General features: G+C 44.8%; 1 protein-coding gene across 1 annotated transcript; it reads right to left on the bottom strand.

The window, feature by feature from the left end:
- Nucleotides 1-981: 981 nt before the first annotated feature.
- ImpE1 (Ecdysone-inducible gene E1) lies at nucleotides 982-15,481 on the bottom strand. Its single transcript, XM_089596689.1, has 8 exons — nucleotides 15,279-15,481; nucleotides 5,793-5,964; nucleotides 4,955-5,086; nucleotides 3,347-3,643; nucleotides 2,964-3,164; nucleotides 2,445-2,891; nucleotides 1,852-2,106; nucleotides 982-1,762 (listed from the first exon to the last, which is right to left on the bottom strand). The coding sequence occupies exons 1-8, from the start codon at nucleotides 15,330-15,332 to the stop codon at nucleotides 1,743-1,745; spliced, it is 1,578 nt and encodes a 525-aa protein (XP_089452815.1). The 5' UTR covers nucleotides 15,333-15,481; the 3' UTR covers nucleotides 982-1,742.
- Between the last annotated feature and the right edge of the window lie 3,064 nt (nucleotides 15,482-18,545).

Here is an 18,545-nt window from a genome sequence, read left to right on the forward strand (position 1 = left end):
CTTTTTACCAGAAACAAATAACGTTTCGTCTATGAAGCTCCCCAAATTTTTTTGCGATTAAATATTTAACTTTTTATGATTTCTCTTTAGAAATGGTATACTTATGGCTACGGTATATACAGGGGAGAAATCGATTTGACGAGGAAGGAATAATTCAATGTGGTGCTCGTCGAGTATTTGTGGACAGAGAAATTGTTTTATCGCGAAAACAGCTCGTATTATTAAATATAAAACCATCAAGATATTGGTTCTCGATTATATTGTACCAATGATTTAGAAAAATGACGAGTAAAAAATTTAATTATAGAGAAAAACAGTTCAAGGGTTGATTGTAATGAAACAAAGTGACCTTGTTTACATTGATATTTAAGGATTATTTTTAAGAGGTGGAAGGGCTTTTGATCTGTCAGTGAAATAAAAAAATAAATTCACACTCCATTACTTGGGTATAAAAGATAATTCTATTTATTTAAAGAATACAAACACTCCTGTACATTTACATGTGCGCTTGTACGACCATCAAGTACCATTGCGCCTGATGTCACCGTTATGTACACAAAATTAATTTGATGTGTGGTGATAGATGTGTGTAAACCATAGAAGAAAAAAATAAACATTTGATCCATTAATACAATAGTAGGTGATTCGCAATGCGCAGTATACCTACGCGTCAAACATATGATGATTGAAGGCTACGGGAGGTCTCAAGATAATGACAAACGTAGTCCACGTACACCCGTGCATTGGGATACGAAAAAAAAAAAAAAAAAAAAAAAAAAAAACACCCAGAAAGTCTGTACAATAGAGTGGAGCTTTCGCTTGGCTCCGCTTACTTTTTCGGATCTTTCAAAAGCACGGCTTGACAACACCGGCTCGTGTCATCGACAGGCATCTAAATATATATATATATATAGAAATTTTTTACACATAATAATAGGTAAGGGCAAAAAATAACCTAACTTTAATTTTCTTTAAAAAAAAAAGAAACGATTAAGTACACTCCAAATGTTGTGTATAATTGCCGCGGTGGTTGTTCAATTCCGACACAAGTGACGCGAAGAGAAAGCGAGCAATGAGAGTTTGCTTGAAAAACTTTGTTCCGGCACTCGATTGCGGCTCGTTTTAAACGAATAATTATTGTCTCGGGAGGATACACCTTACACTCTACCGTTTATATTACGACTAAAGTAAAGCTCTACAAAATCATTGCTAAACTACATATTGTTTTTGTATAATGTTAATGTATGATTAAAAAGTAAAGTCTTGCACGCGTACAATCGATACAAAGGCAAACCTTGTGTGATTTCACGCAACGATGTATTTCTTTTTTTTTTTTTTTTTTTTTTTTTTTTTTGGCACAAGGCGATGTACAAGTCGAGTTAAAGGAAAAAATGAGGTGATCGGGCTTGTCCGTCTCAAATGATCGATCTTTGGTTATCGGCCGCGGGCGTCCGTGTGCCCATGCGTATTCGTGTGGGTGTTTGTTTAGAGGGAGAAACGCGTACCGCACGTACGTCGTACTCAAAAAAGGCCTATTGATTTTTAGATGATAAACGATAAAGGTACACACGATGTAGCCGCTCTGGCATTGCCCGCGTGTGACACTATACATGTATATTACGAGTGCGTGCACGATTGTTTTTCATATGGATGTTTCGTGTGTAGAGTTGAAAAGTTTGTTCGTTCTCCGGTGACTTTTGATTTGCCATCATGAAAGAGTAGTGGCTGTTGCTCCTCTTGAATTACAGCAGCGGTGCGCATTCTGGAATCAGATGGGATTGAATTTCGTTAGTGGAAGATTTAAAAAAAAAAAAAAAAAAAAATGAAGATGCGTGTGGAGAAAATACTGACTGCAAACGGAGCAGTTGGCCTCGTCAGAGTTGTCGCCGCATCCGTCCCTGCCGCTGCAGACTATCGCGTCGGAGCGACACCGGCCGTTGGCGCACTTGAACGGGCAGTCGCGGGGCTGCAAGTAGCCGCGGTTTCTCGTGCGACAGAGGGCCTTGGGCTCATCGCTGCCGTCCCTGCACGACACTATTGCGTTGCAAAATTCGTACGCCGGCAGGCAGTGGCCGTTGTTGCACCGGAAGGCACCGTCCGGACACTCTGCGCGTTTATCAACAGAATTGTATTACCTTTTTTTTTTTTTCCCCTTAGATTAAAATGGTATCGCTCGAGCGCACATAAGTATACACATCGTTATCAAACCACGCGAGCCATCTCCGTACGAAAGAGAGTACAACTTTTCCAAGAGAATATACATATATGCCATAATATATGCGACGATTAGGTCGCGATTTACCGGTGAAAAAAAGCTACATGTTGAACCGAAATAGCCAACTTTGAAATTTTTTTTCTTTCGGAGGTTGGAGAGAAGAGAAAAAAAAAAATCCCAAATATGGTACCTCTCTTTGGAGGGTGAGCTATCGGCAGTGTGTACTCACTTCTCCGGTCGCTGCAGCCAACCTCGTCCTCCCCCTTGGGGCAGTCCTTGCGGCCGTCGCACAGAGAGGCCCGAGATACGCATACCGAGCTGCTCTTGCACCTGAACGCCTGTGCCGGACAGCGGGAGGACGACCTCGAGTGGCCCCGGGCGAGGTTGCACTCCTCGTCGGAGCCGTCGCTGCAGTCTGGCTCGCCGTTGCAGACAAAGTACCAGCTGATGCACGCCCCGGAGCCGCGGCACTGGAAGGTGTTGGGGGCGCAGCCCCGCTGACGAGCGCTGCACCAGGTCCCGTTGCCACCCCGACGCGCGCACTCGCATATACCGTCCAGGCAGCGGCTGTTGCGGTCGGCCATTTGACACTCGACGTCCCACGAGCACGGCAGCCCCAGTGACACGGCCGAGTACGCGCTACTCTCGTGCCGATCGGTCTTCAGCGGCGTCGAGGCTGTACGCGCAATACTTTGTTTTTTTATGGGAGAGACAAAAATAAAACAAAAGTGGGTATAGTCACACGCACCGGTGCTCGAGGTGGTCGTGGTCGTTTGCACGAGTTCGGGAATCTCCGCGTCGACAATGATCGCGTCGTCCTCTGGGAGCTCGTTGGGGTGGAACTCGGCGCGCACGGACGGCCTCGTCACGATGTTCACGGGCATCAGTTGCGTCGGGGCCACGGTCGACAGCAGCAACGTCGCGTTGCGCAGCCAAGAGAGTTGCGCGCCTGTAGTACAAAGTAAAAATAAATGTTGGCGCTTTTTAATTTTTTCTCCTTTTAATTTTCGAAGCATTGAATTACGTTTAAGGAATAAAAGGGGGTACACGGTCTGTTCAACCTTTATTTGAGAACTAATGACTATTATTGAAAGAAACGAGCCAAGATGTTCGAACTTAGTATGTAGTTACCGGTGTCCTCGTCGTCCAAGCTCGAGCTGGTGGTAGTCTTGGTGCGCGAGCGAGTAGAGGCCGCGGCCAGGGGTTTGGGTTCGCTACCGGTGCTGCTCGACAGTCCGAGCGGTTGCGGGCTCGTAGGCGCCGGTGGCCTCACCAGTCGGTCGGGCCGGCAAACCTCACCGTCCTGCCTCATGGGCGAGGTGCACTGGCAGTGGCCAAACAGATCCGGTATGACGAACGCGCAGTGGGTGTCGCTGTCCCACAGCTGGCAGTGCGCGTTGCTGAAGCACACCTGGCCGAGCCTCGCCGCTGACGGACACACGCGGGATCAATCATTGACAATTTTTTTTTTTTTTTCGGGAAATTTTTTTTTTTTTTATCCCAATGTACTCTTTTTTGCTAAATACATTTGCCCCCCGGCATACTCTCGAAATAAATACAAATGTACTTATCCGCCTTTGAATTTCTCATTTTAAGCTCGAGAATCACGGATGGGTTCAAGAAAAAAAAAAAATAATAATTAATATGAATATGCATGGATTTTTATAGAAACGACAATGATTGAGTATATACAATCCAAGAAATTGCAAGCTTGTTTTTTTTTGTTACCCCCACGCAATTTATGATAATTTCTCTCGACTCGACAAATCTCATTCCATACGCTCAAAAGCGTGAAACACGTGTCGTATAAGATAAAGAGATTAGCTCCAGGGATGAAGCATATATCGAGTAATGGAACGAGGGTAAAAATTAATGGTGAAAACATGAACGTGGTTCGCGAGCTTGTAACCGCAAAATATCTCGATCGAGCTCGCGCGGAAGGATTACCCATAGGAGCGATGTTTGATTGAAACAGCATCCCAAGCTGAGGATAATCCCGCGTTAACATATAATGACGAGAATAACCGATACACCTATAATATACCTGTTGATGAAAAAAAAGTCTGGCGAATTTGAAATTCCAACACGTATACCTATACACCAGCCGTTGTTGTACGGGCAAAAGAAAACGAGCCTCCCGAGGAATGCAAAATAACTCACCGTTCCCCCGTACACATGCCTATATATACTCGCCGGCATTTCAGAAAATAATTGACTAGTGTATCTGATTAAACTCCGCGTGTACCCGTAAGCAGCACGTGTGTGTGCTCTCTCTAAGCTCCCGATATCCCCCCCCGGCACAGCTTCGAGGATAAAAGAATCCTGTCTCCCGACGCGGACATTTCCGCGTGTGTCCACACATATACGCCCGGACGTGTGGATGGACGGATACACCACTGTACAATGTACATGTATATAATATGCGCGGACCATAAGATAGAGATACGGATCGCGAGGAGGCGTATGTATATATATGTAAGATCGAGCGTGCAGGGGACATATTTGCAGGGCAAACATTTTACACTCGACGACGGGCGTTTGTATCCCTCCCCCTTGGAGTCTGTATATGGTTTTCAAGTTTCTTTCGTTCAAATTGACTCCGGGGAAGGGCAAAAAGTGGGCAAGATATTGTAATATATAACGAGACAGTACACACGAAAAGCTGTAATGTATGTGATGTAACGAGCGTCGAGGTGTGTAGCCTTGATTTTAATGGTGTATATATATGTGTGTACTTACGGCCCAAGCAGGAGTGCGCGCGATAGGAGAGGTAGCCGTCCTGGCACTTGCAGAGGCCCTCGTGGCAGGTGCTGTTGGCCACTTTGAGGGAGCATTGCTCGTCAACCAGGCACTCGTTGCCCAGTAGGGTGGCTGAAATCAACCGCGATATTATGTACGTGCTATTATACTTATGGTTTTCTAGGAAGTTTACTGTATATCCCTACCCCCCCCCCCAGCCCTCGGTCGTCGCCGGGTGCGAACGGAAGGCCAAGTTAATTAGTTTTGCGGAAAATTGCGGAGGAGAAAAATTAATTGCGCCTAATTGAAAGGACGCGCGCTACGTGGAAAAAAAGCAGCTGTTTTTTTTTTTCACGCACGCGAAGGGATTCTCCTAAGGTTTTTTTAGTGCAAAAAAAAAAAAAAAAACCCCAAGCGCGACGCTTTTCGAAAAGTTGTTAACGTACGATGATGGAAAAATTTGCCAATGTGGATTGTACCGCGGTGATCCCACCCATAGGTAAAAGGAAGAAAAAAAAAAGAATGATCAAACAAGAGTTTTTGCACGCGGCTCCTGATATGATATTGTTTACCGTTAAAAAGTAGCGCGCGCGCACGAGATAAAATCATGTATATACGCACAGAGATCTACATAATGTTACATTATTTAGCGTTTAAAAAACATTTTTATTCATCTCGTTCTTTCTCTCGACTCGTACATATACACACGCAATTACATATAGGTAAAACGCGCGCGCGCGGGAAAAATCCGCAAAGTACACATGTCGGTACAAATTACATATACGTATAGAGGGGGAAGGAGGGAGCAAACGTTAATTTGAGTTACGTAACAACTCACACTCGACGCAGAAGGTCTCGTTGTACTGGGCGTAGAAGGGCAGACAGGAGCAATAGCCGAGGTGGCACTGGCTCCTGCTGATCGTCGCCTCGCATTCCTTGTTCCTGTTGCACTCGGATCCGAGCTTCAAACCCGGCACGTCCGTCTCTTGGGCTATCGACAGCACTGTTACCTGCAACACCACACATTCATACATCATATATGTATATTTATACCTCAAGAGGTACATAATATGAATAATATAACCATACGGGTTGTACGCTCTAATACGCTATTCGTCCCGACCCTATTTATAACTGTAAAAAAAAAGAAATCCGTACTACTTATTTGCACTGTAAGCGCGGGCGAGGGATAGTATATACGCGAGGGGCTCTCGTTAAATAACTGCTCTTCGAAGTGGGCCCCGGGGAAAAAAAAGAAAAATCTGGCCGTGCTCTCGTTTCGTGTGACTGGCAATTTCAATGGTTGTACACCTCTATATTCGCGCGAGAGAGGAGGAGACGAGCGATGATGACTGCAGGCAAGCTATACATATGTATATACACGCGTATGCATACAGCGGCTTTAAATTGTTATTGGCGGCCTAGTCGTCGATTCATTGCCATTTATTGAGCGGCAGCTCTCGGTAGCCGGCTGTTGCTCCCCGTACGCCGGTTCATGCGCATAAAAAGCTTTTGTGTGTTTTATGCACCGTCGGACGCGCGTATGAAAAATCGATGAGGCCGTTTTTTCCTTTTCTTTTATCCATTCCCTCGAGCGATGGGAAAATCGGTGGGTTAACGATCCGTCAGTGGCCGTCTGTCCATTCCACTCATATATACAACGTTTGGATGGAACACAGGCATACCCCACCAAGCTTTGCGAGGAAAAACGTAAAAATATTCAACTGCACCCGATACGCATTTTATAATATTGTTACGGGAAAAAATGGATTTCCCGACCGATTTTCAAACCGCAGTTTCGTTAAACCCAACACCCCGGATTTCCTTCGTACCTTGCACATGTATAATGGTTGAACCGATCTAACGTATAAACATACATGTATACTATAGCCGACTAATCGCTTTCCCGCTTCCCACGATCTGCAAACAATACGTCTTTCTTTGCCCTCCCTCGGCGCGCTCCTCTTCTTTTTCGTCTTCTCATTCCTCCGGAGAAGCTACACGAGGCGCGAGGACAAGTATATATACTTACGGATTGTGTGCACGTGTATGGATGGCCGTCGCGCGGTGTCGAGGTGCAAAAATCGCGCGAACAAACGAGAAAAGCCAGAATACACTTGGGTACAGGTATGCGCACGAGAAAAGCAGCTGCTGCAAGCACGCGTATGTATACCTTCACGCGGATAAAAGAGGGAGGGAGGAAAAAAAAAAAAAAAAAAAAGGAAGCAGGTACGTATATATGTATAAGTATGCGGGGGAAGGAGAGAGAGAGAAGAGGGTGCCGAGAGGTGCAAGAGAGTCGCCGACAATAGAGAGAAGAGAGAGGAATTCGCGACCGCCGCTTCCATGTGTGTATATATATACCCAAGATATGGATCGGGGAGACCGGCGATATACCCTTTTATCGGAATTTCGCTTGTGCCTCTTCTTCCCCCCCATCCCTGTAAACGCACGCGTGAACGCCGCTTGGTACATTGTGTTTGGCAAGAGGGGTGCCTTTTTTTTTCCTCAATTTTTGTTTTTGTCCTTCGAAATAGTTATGACGAAACTCCTGCGAAAATGTCCACTTGTGAGGGACACTGCGTTACCCTCGGCCTTTCCGGCACATACTTTTTTTTGGCTCGATCCCCCTTGGAAAATCCATGTACCCCCGCGAGCATGCCAGCAAAATAAAAAAAGGCAATGATCGCTCGTAAAAACGGCATTCGTTGAAACAACAGCGGCAGAAGCATCAACTGTGGAACGAAAGTAAGAAATAAATAAGAGAGAGAGAAACCGGTAGTACAAAACACATAATAGCAACACTGTACATACATATACAGAGACACAAAGGGGGGGGGGGGAAACAGCCATTCCGGGCTTCTATTAGATCGCTCCTCTTGTCAGCGTCGGCATCGGAGGGGGAGGGGAAAAAAAAAGAAGAAAAAATCGGTACCATGGTATAGCCGGTGCGCGTAAGTAACATTGTACTGCGCGTATCGTCTTCGTCGTTCGCCTCGCATAGTTCAGCTGCTCTGCAATAATAGTAGTGCATCAGCTACTACATCGGACGGGCCGATCGAATACATGTGCATGCCAGAGTCGGCAAATGTGTACAAGAAGTATGAGTATAGGTGTACAAGAGAGGAGCCGAAAGGAGCTGTAGCAGGTTACTTAATGCGCGTAAGTAAGTAAGTATATATATATATATATATACACAAGGATGTACAGAAAAAGCGAGCAACGCACTTCCTCTTTTTCTCTCTGTCTCTCTTTCGTCGGGCGCTCGAGTAAGTACGCATGTATACACATCAAGCAGGTACTCCCCGCGAGCGAGTCAAGTGCAAGGAACCTCATCCTATAATACCTATATACATATTGTACGTACCTACATCTACTCCCGCGCTCTCGCGCACCCGTTAATAAGACCGCCCCCGCATCGGTGTAGAGTTTATATATGTATTGTAGCGCGCGACCGTGTAATAGGGAGGTATATACAGAAATAACCCACTAGAAGAGAAAGAGATAAGTAATGCGCGCAATGCAACTCCATACATATATATGTATACGCGTGATGCTTAATTACACGTAACGACGGCAATTCAAAAGCTTTTCCGAGGCTCTCCCTTCGATGCGCGTGTAGGACGCGATTCTCTCACGCGGTGCTCCCGATAGCGAAAAGAAAAGGAATAAAGATACATCCCTTGGGTGTATATATTATATAAGACTACGTCATTACGGCATGACTGACGCCCATTAAATATACATATATAGGTACATTCGTCTAGCTGTCGCGACCTTGCTGAGGCCACCAATCCCAGATGCACTTGTGTAGGCGCGTGTGTGCACGGGATCGACAGCTAGTACTTCAAGGTATATATTACTTGTACCTTCAAGTACTCCCGGAGACGACTGTTTAATGGCTCGTCCTCTCTCTCTCTCTCTCTCATAGGCTATTGTTTGCTCTCTGCATAGGTACACCTATATAGGTATGGGACGCGCACTTGCGAGCCTTCAAAGTAAATACAATGGATACAGCTCTTGGTTTTGCATTGTTTGTTTTACATTTTTGCCATATATGCTTTCCAATGGCTATTGATAATCCTTTTTTTTTTTTTACCCATCACTTGGCTATTTGCTTTTTTCATTCTCTTCTTCTTCTTTTCCACGGAAATTTCGATTGGCTATTGTAATGGCACGATTGTTTGCTATTTACGCCCAAGATTCATTCGCTTTGGAAAATCTGTACAGTGTAATATAAATTATCATTATTATTATTGTAGTACATCGTATTAGGCATTGTATACGTTTAAACAATTATGGTTGATATTCGTCGCGTACAATCCGTAGATGAAGATACAGTATGTAGGTATACACATCGGTGCGATTTTCTCACGCAAACACGCTGATAAGCCCATACACATGGGAGATGTAAGAAAAGGAAAAAAAAAAGTAATCTTGCGCTCCGAAAGAGAGGGTTACAATCTTATCGCGAGTGAGCATCGAATCATCGTTAATTACGTGTACCTCCTACATGTACGCGCTCGATGTAGGCGCACAAGTACCTAAATATGGTTACGAATGTATTTATAGCCATTGGTTGTTGTTTGGATTAAAATACGAGCGATTGTTCAAAAACCGGCGTGTAACCCTCCGCGGTTGCGCTAATTTTTCATATAATGTACCTGCGGTCGCGGAGAAAAGAGAGATATGTATCGAGTGGGTCTTTGGAGGAAGCGCGCGAAAGACAATTAAACGGGACGGGAGAGAAACGGTACCTACACCGTCTTTTGGCCTCTTTGTATATACATACACTTTGCACCTACGCAATACGATCCACGTTAAGTTTGTTTCTCTATCAAGAGTCAGCCTCATGTGAAAAGCATCGCAATTAGCTCGACGACGACGTCACGTAATGTCCGCAATTTTCGAGCGATCAACCGTTGCCAAACCGAAGCCCGTGGCCGGTGTATTAATGTATATAACGTGGGGTATATACGTGCTGTACACGCGCGCGCGACCTGCATCTGGAATTCAATTAAACTCCCGAGCGCTTTGGATCTATACGCTAATACGGATTTCTGTCGCACGTGCTCGGATATACAAACGTTTACTCGAGTCTACCACATGTAACGAGCCCCCCCATCACTATTATCTTTTATTGTCTAATGTACGAGTAATGTATACATATATATATTAGCTACACCTGCTTGTAACGAAGATCAATCTTGAGGTGCGAGAGATCATTAAAAAATAGTGTGTCATCGCGGTTTTCTTTTCGAGGTTACTACTTACCTGTGTACATGTGTAAGAAAAGTAGCGTGAGACTTTCCTCTCGCGTATAAATGTCTAGATGCTATTGCAAATATTGTATTATCTAATACGCAACATAGACAAAGAGAATCGAAGAGGGGTATATATAAAATAGACACTACATGTGAAAATGGCACGTTCGTCCGGTAAAAGTGCCTATATAGTTATCGGATCGATAAATCTGCCGCGCGGGAACGGGGAACATCATTGCATCAGGTGAAATATCCACGCGAGCTTGTCCATCATCGCTTGTCTATACTCATGTTAATCGAGTAAGCCACAATCCACGGCAGAGCCAAAGAATGGCTCGTCATCGCGTGGAAGTGCAGGTTTCATTTTCCAAATTAGCTCTTCGGACGAATCCACGATGCGCGTCGTGACCGTATTCGTTTTGGGAAATCGGAGCCGCGCATACCATGCAACAAAACAGGTAATTGGGGTTTGATTAGAAAGAGGAGGAAAAGGGGGAGATATATTTGGGACAGCGTGAGCACAACACTGTGTATAGCTCGCATGGCATTAACAAAAGACCAAGAAGGAGGAGGAGGAAAAAAACCAACAAACAATAATCCGCTAGGATAATACCACCTTTGCTCCGGATATTAGCGTCACGCGGGGGCAAACAAAGAGCAGAGAAAGAGAGAGCTCTGAATTTTAATAACCTCGGAGCGCTCTGGTGCCATTTTCAAACGCCGTGTGTGTATATAGGGGCCTGGTGCAATTTAGCCGTACGCAAATAGGGAGCGAGCGGTGGGAGAAACAAACAAAAATATCCCACCCGGCACGGATATTCGAATGAGCCGTATACGAGCAAACAGCGTACACGTATATAATATGTAATAATGTTAATTCCAACTCTCGTTTCTCTTTGGCACAAAGGCGCGCAAAGTGCTTCCCTCGAGGGTCCTCCTCTTCCGTTTTCGCCTACGAAGGAAAATACAGTGCGAGTGGGGTAATTTCGCGCGTGGTGACACCATACACACATACACCCTCGCTCCTACACTCCCTATGTGCATAAATGCGGTCCATTGTTTGCCCCGTGTGTATTATATTATGTACGCGCGTGTTCGAGTGTGTGTGTGTGTGTGTCTACAGGCCCGGCGCGCTTTTATTGTTCCGGTCTCTCTCGCTTCTCTCCTATTCCCTTTTCTCTGCACGTGTATGCAGTTTGAGCCTTGCACTATTCCTTTCGGCTGTATTTAATGTATATACAGTGGCCGAAATGAAAAGTGGCTGGTACTTTTATTAATTTTTTTATTGTAAGTGTAGGGGAAATGGTACAGCTTGTAATTACAGAGTTGAACACTTGAATCTCTTGTTGGATATGTTTGTGATTTTAGGGAAGAGACAATTACTGTAGATGTTACAGTTGTGCAACGATTCCGTCTGTGGGAGAGAATGGACATAATCATTCCCATTCAGGGAGCCAAAGTACCTATCCTTTCAGTAAAAATTAAGTCGTCGCACATGAGATGCGCCTCTGAGGGGCTGGAGGAAAAGAACAAAAACTATCGCGAAAACGCGTCGCACCGACAGAGAGATATTAACGGTTACGCTGTACAGAACAAGACTCGCGCTTCATCTGGTAATGCAAGCTCTATAAAGACATTTTCCGCGTGCAGGTGTGCACGGGGAAAGAGAAATTTACCCCATGGGGTAGCGTGTACGTGCTTCTTATGAGAAACCACGAGCTGTGAAAAAGTGAAATTAATAACACAGAGGTCCTTCGCCTTATTCCTTGGACTCGTGATCCTATACCCCGATATGGCCCCGTTTTGGTACAGTACATCGAAAAAATGGTATCTCCGATATTAGTTTCGCCATTTCACGATTTTTCACGCATAAACCCTCTCGAATCATCGATTTATAAGTATTACCCAGCAAAGTCCTCACGCAATCACCCGAGGAGCGTAATAGCCGTTGCGGTGGGGCAATAAGCTAAATTTACCTGCAGGCGAAGAAAAAGAAACCCCAACGTGACAAAGACGTTATAGGAAAAAATTGCTGCGTATCCTTTGTATATATACATACTTACCCTATAACGCGTGTACTTATACTATACATGCACGCATATATGGAGTACCTATATAGCCTTGCCGTTATAACTGAGGCGGCATCTCATATATGTATTCCTTCAAGTACATACACCCCGCGCATGATATTACGATATATATATATACATATACCTACATCGTGTAAAGGAGGATGTACTTGTGCACGACTCCGCACTCGGTATACATGCACACCCCCTAATCCCTGCGCCCATTGAGAGCATCGTTGTGCGCGTCTAAGGTCTCTAAAGGTTTTACTCTGCACTCTCTGGGAGTATATAATACGTATATACACATGTATACCAGATGGCACTCGATTTCGCACGCAATATAATCAAGTGCGCCGAGATGAGCTTTTGCTCGCGGTCGCGCGTACACTACAGAGAGAGAGAGAGAGACGAGAGCAACGTTTGCGAGAAGAGGCGTCAGCTACTTACTGCACGCACGGAAAAATATCCAATTTCACACGTGAGAGAGAAAGAGAGGTAGGGAGGGAGGGGTACAGTACATAGGTAATGCACGCGCGCGGGCACACCGGGGTAATATTTTCCGCGTACCGCGGAAGCTCCCGCGGCCCATATAGCGTAATTATATCCCCTTGGCTTGCAAGCGGCGACGACCCACGCGCGCAGCTTTGATGGATCTTTTCAGCCCTAGCTATATACGCGTGTATATATATATATACGCAGTGGTGGTGCTCGTGCGTTAGCATACAATAATAATAATAATAATGATAATGATAACGAGGTAAAAGGTGGTGAAGCGCGCGATGCACGCCAACGCGGAAGTTGCTCGGGGTCTGTTGTTGTATGTGTATATATGTATAATATATAGCTGCGGTTCATTCTCGATTTCAGCAATTATCTATAAACTCGGGAAATAGTTGGAGGATGCACCTATATAATATAGTGTCGCGGCTGGGAAAGGATGGTATACATTATTTCGGATGTATCATTCACATGGTGTACAATGAACATTGATTCGTTTGTTTGTTGAAGAAAAAACAAAAAAAAAATTAAAAAAAAAAAGGAAGCCAACAAAATAAACTCGAGTGACGCAAACGACGATCGGTAAGACGAAGAAGAAGAAGAAGAAGAGTGCGGTTGCGTGCACGTAATTGAACGAGTCGGTTCTCTCGCTCTCGTATTGTTCTCTTTCTCTACGTGTGTGTGTCGTTTCGAGGTTCCCCGAAGAAAACGCGATACCACATCGGCCGGGGACAATACGTACGAATAGAAGGCGGAGGTGGAAGAAAAGCAACAAAAAAACAAGCCTCGCAACGACAGCGTATATATAGCCGGCGAAAAGAGACAAATCGAACAAAAGCCAAAGTGTATATAATGCACGCTCGCGTGGACTTTCCGATACCAGCGTATGGGGGGGGGAGGAAAAAATCTGGGCAAAGGGAGAAAATAGAGGAAAAGACGAGGCGGAAAGAATCCAGCCCGCGGGCGCCGAGTGTATCGAGATGCAAGTATAGCTACAGGACCGTGCAGATTGCTACGTGTGTATAAATATATACACCTACTAAGTACACTTCCTCGACGCTCGTAGGGCAAATTGTCTCCTGTTCCCCTACTCGTCAGCTTATATCCCCCGTAAGTGCGCGCTCCGCGCTAACTCGATGCCTCGTTTTCCCGTCGAGAGCGCGAAAACGCTCGTGTCCCTCCCCCTTATTCTTTGCTCGGAGTTATCGGGATCGACCTACGGAGATATGGAATAATAATCGCACTTTGCTGTGTATGAGACGCGTTAGAAAAAAAAAAAAAAAAAAAAAAGTTAACGATCGCGATTCACTGCCACGGTCGCGAGGTGCGTAAAAAAAGAGAGAGATCGCGTGCTCGAGGGAAGCACGCCCGTTCTGACGATTACCTATACATACATACCTTTGCCCGTACATCGCTGTGAGCGTATCGTGTTTACAGTATTGAGTTTTCGCGCGAGTTGTTCTTGCAACCGGTTCGGTATGTCTTTATTATTACCTTGGCGCACCGGAGATACGCGAATATTAGGATGATGTATCGGTATCCCCAATGTTGCGCTCGTTTTATTTTTTTCCACGCGTCTTCATTAATAACTATATAAGTATCACGCGGGTCGCCTTGAATATTGTGGTTCGGTGACTTTTGAAGCGAACAAGTTACCGATCTTGTGACCATACTGCGCGCAAATGAGCGATGATGGCCGGGACTGGTGTTTGTACTCGAGAATCACATTGAATACCAATGATGCGCGTGGGACAACAGACCAGAAACAGTTCCTTATACTCGTTGCGAAAACCGTTCTTCATACGGCACAGCATCTGAATATTGCACGCTTGTACATGAGCGTGTAATTTCGCGAATTCCCGTTCGATATTATACCCTATATGCCGCAACTACGTAATACATATATATACAGTATATTATCGCAAGGCTCTGCATTGTACGTCCACGGGCTTTAATTACCCCGACTATTAATAAAGTATATGCACGTAAAGCGCCTCTCTTTGAGCGACTGCGACGAGCCAACTGCGCGCTCTCGCTAAAAATACATTATTAGCGTTTCCGCGCGAGTCTAGAATGGATTCTATATGTATACCGATTTTTTTCATCGGTGAAAAATTCTTTGTCAATACACGAACGCCACAGCGAAAAAAAAAAAGATAATACGTATACGGTTGGGACGCCAAAGTATATACCTATACGTGAGAATTTTCAGTAAAACCCATCGTCCTTTGCATGACGCGCGTCTCATTATGTAAAGCACGAGCGCTCGGAGGATCGGTATATAAGTTTAGTAAGCGTCGTATGACACGCGCGTCCAGTGTACACGAGTATGAAGGATCGGCCCTCGTTTTCTTGGTAGTCGGCACAACCGCAATTTAATACGTAAACTGGAATGCGCGGCCATTTCGTTTGGTTGAAAAAAAAAAAAATAAATAAATAAATAAAAATCGGTACCCAAACAACGATAGTTAAAAAAAAAAAAAATGCTCTTACCAAGCTCAGTGAGAAAAACCAGCGGCTCACGAGGGTACTTCCTCTGACGATCATCTTCACCGATTACGCTTATGCAACGACGATCCTCGTACTAACCGATCTCTCCTCCGATTGTCCCGAAACTGCTCTGAAAAGACGTTACTCTTGGTCACCCAGCCGAGCCCATCTCGACCTGTATCGTCACGAAGAAAAGAAAACTAAAAGAAAAAACTGACCAAATAGCCCAAAACTAACTTAAAAAATAAAACCAACAGCGAAAACCGTGAACGCGAAAAGATAGATCGGTAAAGCGAGAACGGATGCGTGCGCTAGTGCCGTGCACGCGTGCGCGCCTACGACTGAAGAAAAGAAGTGAGTCTCGTCGTCGTCGTCGTGGTAGTATATAGGCACACGCGCGGGCTCGTAACTAAGGGCGGCGCAACGCCGTCGACGACGTTACTTACGTTACACACGCAACACACACTGACGGCTCCTCGACTTGTATATATACTTTAGCGCGCCAAGGAGGAGGAGGAGGGAGCCCTCGCCGAGGGGCCCCATCTCATAGATGCGCACAGATATATATATATACACTCGCTCGTTCGCGCGCTGATGTAATGCCACCTTCCATCCTCCCTCGCTTCTTTTTTCTACCTGGGGAGAACGAGATCGTCCTGAGGAGCATAAAAATAGGGTCCTTCGGGCAGAGCCACAGGTGTGCAGTGCTCTTTCGATTCGACAAAGTTACGTCTCGTCGCCTTGCGTACATGTGTACATGTGTATCGTATAGCGTATATCCATGTATATGTATGAGAGCCTGAATTAATTAGCCGACTCCGGGACGGTTATCTGTGTGGGGCCCACCGTAGACATAATGTATGTATATATATAAATATACCTACATGTAAGCCGATCGAGCGAGGACATCTTGTGGGAATGCCGATTTTTGTACTGGCGTATCTCTGCTGTTAGTCCAAAGGGTCCCGGGATAATAGTAATGAACCAGTTCTCTACATATATAAGGCCCGATGGAACTCGATTATAGCTCTCTCTCCCGCTCGCTTAGGCATAGATAGCGAAATGGTAAAAAGAAGAGAAGAGGCTTCTCTCGGTGATTTTGAACTGCCAAGGTAGATTAGATTGCAGATGAAAGGGTGCACGTTTAAACAGGAACAATGGTGCAAATGCAACAACAAGGAACGAGATGTTTGACGCGGCTTTGATATGGATAATCCAGAGCGAGTGTGGAGGGTGTACAGAAAAAGGGTGGAAAAATCAGGGGGGTACCGTTATAATACACAACATTGAAAAGGTGGAAAATAACACGAGGTATTGGTACATTTGATATGCACAAATGGCAAATATCAACTTCCCGCCATTCAAATGGAAAAGTGATGAGCGATCGAGTATACATTTCATCCTTTTGCTTGTACAGGAGAGCTGCCCATACATATGGTCAACCCATCAAAGAGCCAATGTCTGTAACAACTGCTCTTATCAAATTCCCTCTCCTTTTGTTTTTTTTGTGCTCTGTATAGGTGATGATGCAGAGACCCTGAAATCCAAATAATAGTACAGCTCGGCGGGAATAGAGATCCTTTGTCCTCGAGACTCCTCTTCTTCTTCTTCCTCTTCGTCTTCTTCTATGTAGGTACTCAAGTTGATAGTAAGTGTACACAACGAAACTACTACCGACTGACTCCCACGTAGATCCAGGACCACATATGCATACACAAAGTGTACTGCTCCTCCTCAGTCGGGTGTATACACTTTTTCTTCGCTCCTCCGCGCACCTCCTCCTTTTCTCTCGCGGCCTCCCTTCTCAAGACACGCGTCCATCGCTTCTATTGTACGAACGCAAATGAACTCTACCTCGCATGGATTGTAAGATATAATTCACAATAGGACAGAGATTCTTGAAAGGTTGACGCATTGCACCCGGGGCGTTATAGTATACACTTACAACCGATCAACGGCAAGAAATATATCGTTCGTCACGCTCGCGTGCGAGTATACATGTGTATACATCTATTTTGTTGCAACGTATATAATACATATGAAGGCACGAGCCTCGATGAGAGGCAAGTAATACGCACGCGAGTATAATATAGGAAACGCGTCGGCGAGAAGAGATGGGGCAATGGAAGGGAGGCGTGGAAAGACGAAATTTTTTCCTCGCGAGGAAAGAAGCAAGTATATGTGCACGCGGATAAGGGAGACATGATAAAGATCATTGTTCAAACGCACCATAGGAGCCGGAAACTCCTTTGCAACCTGTACAAGTATATGTAGCGCTCTGTATATATTATGTATGTATACCCATACACTGGGAGTATGGATATCGAAATGGCAATGGAGTAATCATCTCTCGAACGGCACTTGGTAAACCTATACATCGAATCTCAATTTCACGATGAGCCGAGAGTTTTCGTTTGGTTGCGCGTGTATAGCATTGGATTAAATTCAAATGCATCGACCGTGGCTTTTTAATATTCGCGATTGCCCCCCCTCCCCCCCAGACCTCTGTGTGCGCAGCTGATGCGGAGAGAGAAAATCAGCTCACCGACAGCGGAGCTTTAACTTGCGGTTTTGGTCATTCCGTCGTGTCTTGCAATATTATGTAGTAGGTATTGTGTATATATGTATGTATATACATGAATTGTGTATTTTATATTAGAATACGGTGCGCTGATGGCTTTGCGCGTGTGCGCGCGCTATCGATATTCATAATCATAACTGTACACTTAATTTCGTGCACGCGGCCATGTATAATAAGTATATGCACCTATAATATCCACTACTTACTTGTTACCCTATATATTACGTAGATACATACGTACATATTATAATTATATACTCGAGATGCACGAGCCGGCCAATGAAAATAATGTTGTAGGTATATATATATGTATGGGTACATTCAGTTCGCGTTGTACCTACCCCTTATATATATATATATATGTATTATCCGCGTTTCGTAAAGTTTATCGTACAGAGTCTTACTTCGTCACTTTCGCGGTTGAAAATATAATATTTGGTTTCGATTGTGACAAAACTGTGGTTACTCGAATTTGCGTGAAAAATTCGAGGTGAGTAAAACCATTTGAGTGTGTATAACCATACTAAGGGATAAAAGAGGCTTTGAACATAAAATGTTACAGGTATACCATTTATCGATGATTTTTCTGTCCACCTCCCAAATTTAATTTTTTGTTTTTTTTTTTCAATCGTATCCGCACACGCGTACATACATTGTAAATGCACAAAACAAAAATCCAGCCATGTGTG

This window comes from Copidosoma floridanum, unplaced genomic scaffold, assembly GCF_036245765.1.
Source record: "Copidosoma floridanum isolate Cflo_tuat_1 unplaced genomic scaffold, Cflo_Japanese_pri ptg000030l, whole genome shotgun sequence".
Taxonomy (NCBI): domain Eukaryota; kingdom Metazoa; phylum Arthropoda; class Insecta; order Hymenoptera; family Encyrtidae; genus Copidosoma; species Copidosoma floridanum.